General features: G+C 36.9%; 1 protein-coding gene across 10 annotated transcripts in view; it reads left to right on the forward strand.

The window, feature by feature from the left end:
- cadm2b (cell adhesion molecule 2b) overlaps positions 1-4,178 on the forward strand; it is a 462,115-nt gene extending 457,937 nt beyond the window's left edge. For 3 of the 10 annotated variants that reach the window (XM_087283243.1, XM_087283245.1, XM_087283244.1), the window contains 3 exons: positions 1,947-2,069; positions 2,191-2,296; positions 2,798-4,178. In XM_087283243.1, coding sequence (XP_087139369.1) covers positions 1,947-2,069; positions 2,191-2,296; positions 2,798-2,903 — 335 coding nt within the window. In that variant the 3' untranslated portion in view covers positions 2,904-4,178. 10 annotated transcript variants of the gene reach the window in all.
- The last annotated feature ends 3,190 nt before the right edge of the window (positions 4,179-7,368 follow it).

A 7,368-nucleotide genomic window follows, 5' to 3' on the forward strand; every position in this document is an offset into this window, starting at 1 on the left:
CAGAGGCGACCGAATTCACCCTAGTCTGCGCTCGCTCACTCAAAGTTAAACCCAGGAGACAAATCAGCCTGCCGCAACCCCTGCCGGTTTTAAACTTGTTGTATATCGCCAAGGATTGAGTCACTTTGGTGCTCGCAGGACTGTGTGAGATATGACAAGTTTTTGGTAGCTGTTCAGCATTCGTTTGTAATGATAAATCCCCCTCCTCCCTCCTGCTGCCTATTGAAAGTCAGTATAGAACATTGGCTTTGAATTGATGTTGCTCAGGCACCAGAACTCAAAGCAGCAGGACATACTGGGGATGGTTTTTCTGCGATACAGCATGGAATAAACATCAGTTTCCAATTCCTCCATTTGACTGCATGGGGAGTCGTAATGCAGTATTATATATATATATATATATATATATATATATATATATATATATATATATATAGTACACCCCTCACAAATCTGCTTTTAAATAATATTTTTCTAGGATGCTTTAAAATAGTATATGGGTGCAAATATATTACATTACTCAGTAACAGAGCCAAATCTTTAGCTAGAAACTTACCATAACAGTTAAAACTTTGTACACTCAAATTTACGTTAGGAAAATATAATATAAAAATCTTTAAAAAATTTTTTTACAATATTCTGCTTAAATTGAAATGCATGTTTCTATTTCTTAAGACGTTCAGTGATTAAAATATTATTTTAATAAATATATTTGGTCAATAATTCTGTTTTGTTCAAATGCACCAAAATATATTGATTGTATTTATTGAGAAATTGATAAAAATATAAATTTTCATTAATTTATTTGTACACGTATAACAAACTGTAGGTAATGCACAAACAATGTTCAAATACATTTCATCCTGTAAATTCAACAAGTTGTTATTGGGAACAAAGTCTTCATGGGAAATTCTCATGAAATAAGTGTTGGTAGTAGTAGCGCAGTAGGTAGTGCTGTCGTCTCACAGCAAGAAGGTCGCTGGTTCGAGCCTTGGCTGGGTCAGTTGGCTTTTCCCTATGGAGTTTGCATGTTCTCCCAGCATTCAGGTGGGTTTCCTCCGGGTGCTCCGGATTCCCCCACAGTCCAAAGACATGCGGTTCAGGTGAATTGGGTAGGCTTAATTGTCCGTAGTGTGTGAATGTGTTTGTGGATGTTTCCCAGAGATGGGTTGCGGCTGGAAGGGCATCTGCTGCTTAAAAACTTGCTGGATAAGTTGGCGGTTCATTCCACTGTGGCGACCCTGGATTAATAAAGGGACTAAGCCGACAAGAAAAAGAATGAATGAACAAAGCAGCTGCTTTCCATCGCACCAGCAATAAGATCCAATGGACAGCCGATCGCTTTCACTCCATAATGGCAGAATCTGGGGCTGTTGCTGGGCGCTGCTGTTGCAGTGAAACGTTCTATTGAGTGTCGCCTCTTGGTGATTCTAAGCTCTTTGGCTAAGCTAAAGCTGGCAGACTTAAAAAACGACAAAACTCAACTGTTTAACTTTAGAGTAGTTGTAAAATGAGCCTATGTGTTCTTTTAATGTAACTTATTTGGATTAATTTAATCACCTGCAAGCTAGAAAAAGTATGGTTAGCTACAAAGCTAATGATTCCTCTACAACTCAGCACAAAAGTAACACAAAAAAATCTCAATATCTCAACAAATGATGTGACCCAGTTCATCTTCAGGGTGATTTGTGAATGGCTTTAAAAGATCTAAATGGCTTCTCAGTGTCGCAATATAAAAACAGTATCAGCTGAGGAAGGAAATGACTGCCTGCTCCAGCTGAGAAGCTTACCACTGTATTTAGTGGATTGTGGGAAGAAATGAATCGGTGCTTCTTATATTAACACACCGACCCATAATTGGCTAATTATAGCGGTTGTTCCGCTGGTGTTTAAAGCGTGCCAGAGAAGCGCATTTTGACTGGGTTCTCTCCTTCTATCTCCTCCAGATCCCAACGCTCTGACGCAGCACGGCCCCGACCACGCGCTCATCGGCGGAGTGGTGGCCGTGGTGGTCTTCATCACCCTGTGCTTCATTATCGTCTTGGGCCGATATCTGGCCAGGCACAAAGGTACGCCTTCCCTCCCCCCCTCTCTCTCGTCCCCCTCTCACCTAAAGTGTGCAAAATGCTTCAACATGTCCACTGTTGTACCTTATGTGTCTATGTGACCTATGTGGGACTGTGTGGACAGGGACATACTTAACCAATGAGGCCAAAGGAGCGGAGGACGCCCCTGACGCAGACACTGCCATCATCAATGCGGAGGGGAACCACGCACATGCAGAGGAAAAGAAAGAGTACTTCATTTAGCACCTCTGTTTTTTCTGTTCAGTATTGTCACGGCAACACTGCGATCCAGCAGAGGAGGCGTTCTAGCGCTCCGCTCCCTCACAGCACTAGTCTGGTCTGGCTTTCTCTCTCTTTTTTGTCTCCTCGACTCCTTTTGGAGTCATTTTGCCAGTCTCTTTGAGGCCAAATTGGATGTGCCGCCTGCTGCAAAAGAATGTTGCCTTTTTTTAAAAAACAAAACAAAACAAATCTTAATCATTCAAACAAAAAAACGAACGTTAAAAAAAAGATAAAGATATCAGTTGAGTTTGTAACTGTAACACCAGGTCCATTTAGGCCAAAAAAACCCTATCCCATCCTTCCAAAATGCCCCCCCGTTTGATTTGCCGAGTGCCAAAATATACAGACATGTGCTTGTTATGTTTGTTGCTGTGTTTATTTATTGAATTTCCCAGTGAATACTGATTTCTCAACCACCCTCACTGTGCCTGTTATATACCTTTTTACAGATATTACCAGGGAGCGGCAAGAAATGTGGTTCATCTCAAGTCGGAAAACCTTGGCTTTGCCAATAATTACGCTTTAAGACAAGAATATGTGAGATGTATAATGTAAATATCATGTACTGTCTGTTCTTGTGTGCGTGTCTGTTGTTTTCCATTGTATAAGTGAGTGATTTTTATCAGCTGCCCCCTCGACCCTAGAATTAAGAATGTGGCCAAGACATACGGACAATTCTATTCAATTGTACGGACACCCGAAAAACAAGACGGCAGATTGAAAATGGCAGGAACTCGATGAAGCACAAATGAGAATTGGTGTGTGACCATTAGAAGAGAGATCATTTTCTATTTCCGTCATACCTGTCTGTATATTCTTGCACTGTTAATACCCTCCCCCACCCTTGAGCGTTTGTTTCAGACCTGAAAATGTATCAAACGTAAGCACAAAGTCATTGTAAAATGTCATTGGTTTAGACAGTCTCAGGATGAAAAAGAAGAGCCTAATTGAATTTGTCTTTTATCACTTGAGTGAATGATGAGTTTTTGTTCTCACTTTGTCAATCGATCTGAATGGAGGAGTGTTTCATTTGGATTGGCTGACTGACCCTTGTTAATACTGCTGTATATTACTTTGCTAAAGTGACTCTTGGTGGAATATTGTTAAACTATAGGATCCCATATATATACATACACACACATATCTATATATATGAGAAAACAAATGTCAAAAATATCTATTTGGAGTGTCCCATACTTTTAGTTCATATAGGTGAAGAACATATTTGTTTGTTATTTTGCTTTTGTCCCAACCCAGGGAATGTATATAATGTGTATATTTCAGCATTTAGTACGCTGTTTATTTAATTGAATTTGAAAACCTTTACTGCTCTGTTTTGTGTGCGACTCCATTTTAGCTTCTCGATACTACTGTATGTCCCGACAGAAACTTGTCATAATACTAATTTATTGGGTAAATCTGATGGACAAACACAATACATTACTATTAGTGCTTTTTCTAAGCTCGTGAACAGATAGGATCGTTTGTTCATGAGAAGGTCAGAACAACAATCACCATTATTGCCTTTGTGTTTGCAACAAAACATATGACGACCATACATTGAAGCTCTGGAGAACGCGTATCCTTCAATGTACGTTTTTACGAAACATCTTTCCAGTGTTCATACTTTATTTCACTCTTTATAACATCAACTAGAACTGAGACATTTTTCTAAGACCTTTTGAGTTGCGTTTTTTTTTTTTTTTTTTTGGTTTTGCTGTATGGGGAAATGTGTGAGGTTGCTTTTACATTAAATATCCAACTTTTTCAAACTATGCCTCTGTAAGAAAAGAAAAACTCAGAATACTGAGTAAAATATGCACAAACTCAGATTTGTTTCCTTCTTCCTGCAACACTTTAGTGTATCTGAATGAAGAACATTCTATCTATCTATCTATCTATCTATCTATCTATCTATCTATCTATCTATCTATCTATCTATCTATCTATCTATCTATCTATCTATCTATCTGTCTGTCTGTCTGTCTGTCTGTCTGTCTGTCTGTCTGTCTGTCTATCTTTCTGTCTGTCTGTCTGTCTGTCTGTCTGTCTGTCTGTCTGTCTGTCTGTCTATCTATCTATCTATCTATCTATCATTGACTTCAACTATAACCTCATTTGATGGTGTATAAATACACAGGGCTCTATTTTAACAATCTAGGCACAAAGTCTAAAGCGCAGGGCGCAAAAGCATTAAGGGAGTGTCTGAATTCCCTTTTGCTATATTACGGACGTACAAATACGCTCTGCGCCACTGCGCATGGTCTAACAGGGTTATGTTTATTCGCTTAATGAATTATGAGTGTGTTTTGAGAATAAACCAATCAGAGTCTCGTCTCTCATTCCCAGTCAGTTAGTTGCATCGTGACATGGCTCATTTGCTATTTACATGGCGGACTTTGAACGCTTCACTAGCGAGGAAACAGTTAAACAGACCATCTGCAGCATGAGGATAAAGAACTAGCCTTCTCCAATCGGGCTTTACTTTCACTTTCTCTCTCTCTTTTGTGGATAAAAAAAGTACACTCAACTGAAGACATTGATTAGCCTACATTCTTAATTTTGTTTCTTACGTGCAATGATTTGTTTCAAAACTTTATTAAAATTCTGTACTTATTTCCAGCAAACAAATAAATGAACAATAATAAGGAAATTTGGTTATATCTAAAACACATATCTTATGCCCAATATGGTCCAAAACCTGACAGGTGGACAAATCTATAAGCTTGTTTTTAATAAAACTAATATTAATATGCATGTAATAATTAATAATAATAATAACAATAATACTTATACTAATAATAACATTATACAAAAGCAAGTTGTCGGGAATAAACTAAAAAAAGATGAGAGATGAAGAAGGCATGAAGGCAGTGTGTTTTTATATTTATGTAAAAAATAATAATTTTTGTAATATTTTAATCCTTTAATCCTTTTCCATTTGTAAAGATATTTGTGTATTGCTCTACATCATGTGTGTATTAAGCAATGTGTTAGCGAGGCGCAAAACGAACTTGCTCTGCGCTGGACTTTAGACCTGCTTTCAGCTGGTTTATTGCACAATATATTTTAGTTCCTCAAAATAGCAATGTGATAACAATGCGCCTTAACACACCTCTTTTCTAGACTGGAACTCCCATGAGTTCACAAAGTGGTGCAAATGGATTTGCAATTTAAACAACGCGGCAAAAAAAATGGAAAATTAAGGTTGCGCTGGTCTGAAAATAGCAATCTGTCAGGGCAAACCCATCTTGCACCTTATTGCGTCAGGTGTATGATAGAACCCACAGTCTTTGTTTTTGTTTGCTTCATGTAGTTCTGAGAGCTGAGATGCATATTTTGACATCAAGGTAAGTGCATAAAGATCACTCACACACACACACACACACACACACTTTAGTTTGCTTTTATACTTCATTTAAAATCCAGAAACTAAGCTTTTATTGCACAGTCTAAAGAGTTAATGGTGCCAACTGATGATCAACCAAATAAATTACAAGCTTGACCTCATCCCAACAGGGAAAACCACCAACAATCAAAAATGCATGTTTATATGGTGTCATGGTTTTGTAATCAATGAAATGTGGTTATAATAAAAGTCAATGGGGCAAAAACAGCCAATAACAGCAAATTAGGGAGAAAAAGGTACACATTTTGTGTGTCTGTTTTTCACCAAATCAGTGATATCATTTAAAAATTTGGCAATTAAGGAGTTAAAATCCTGTAGTTTATAAGCATATCAGTAGTTTTGATCAGGACTGAGATTGATTAACAGATTTATAAAAAAATATAGAAAAATATTTATCAGGTGCATTTTTACAGCAGTTTAATTTAGGGGATGTTTTCATCCTGAACATAACAAAAAGTTGGTAAATTTGAGTGTATTGTTGAGTTTTCAAACAAAAACATTCAAAGCTTTTTCTCAAAATATGTGTCAAAATAAGATTTGTCACCTAAAATCATTCTGCTAGCTGAAACAAAGGAAAAGTTATGGCGAATTTAAGACAGAAAATCACCCCAGAATAGTTGAAAACATCCTCAACAGCGCATACAGTAACGGTTAAGCAATATTTTTTATCGATGGTCTACAGAACAAACCACTGTTTTACAAAGAATTACCCAATTACCATAACTTCTTAACCCATTTAACCTAGTTAAGCTAAAACTGCACTTTAAGCTGAATACTAGTGTCTTAGAAAAATCTAGTAAAATATTATGTACTGTCATCATGGCAAAGATAAAATAAATCAGTTATTAAAAATGAGTTATTAAAACTATTATGTTTAGAAATGTGGTGAATAAATCTTTCCATAAACAGAAATTGGGGGGGAAACATAAAGAGAGGGGCTAATAATTCAGGGGGGGGGGGTATATTTCTGACTTCAACTGTGTATATATATATATATGTATATATATATATATATATATATATATATATATATATATATATATATATATATATATATACATACACTTTTTTCTACTTATATATTACACAGTCTTATTTTGCATTATAGTATTTGTTTAATACATGAGTAAATCAGGTCCTTGATCTGCAATGATGAAATAATCTTGCCACATATTTTGAAGTGCTCTTGTTTGACGGCTACATGCTGCCCTCATGAGCCTGATGCATTAAGTGCATGAGTGTGTACAAGAGCAGCTTCCCTCTCTCAAAGCTTTGTTTATTGTCTCCAACTTTAAGTGGCTTTCCGCTGAAACTTTCAAATCCTGCCCTTCTTTCCACTGTAGCAGCATCACGACAGCTTTACGTAATCCATAGTGCGAGTTGGCAGAGAAATTACAGCAAAGGATTTGGAGAGATCAAAGAAACGGGCAAGGAGCAATGCAGTGTGTTCAGCCTTAAATCTAGACTGAGGCTTAAGAGAATAACCCGCACAAAACCATTACTTTTCTCTCTGCACTCACAACAAAGATGATGCTGTATCTTTAAATATGAGTTAATACTTTAGTGGATGGAAATAGCTATTAAAACTATATATATATATATATATATATA

This window comes from Danio rerio, chromosome 15, assembly GCF_052040795.2.
Source record: "Danio rerio strain M-AB ecotype USA chromosome 15, GRCz13ab, whole genome shotgun sequence".
Lineage (NCBI taxonomy): Eukaryota > Metazoa > Chordata > Actinopteri > Cypriniformes > Danionidae > Danio > Danio rerio.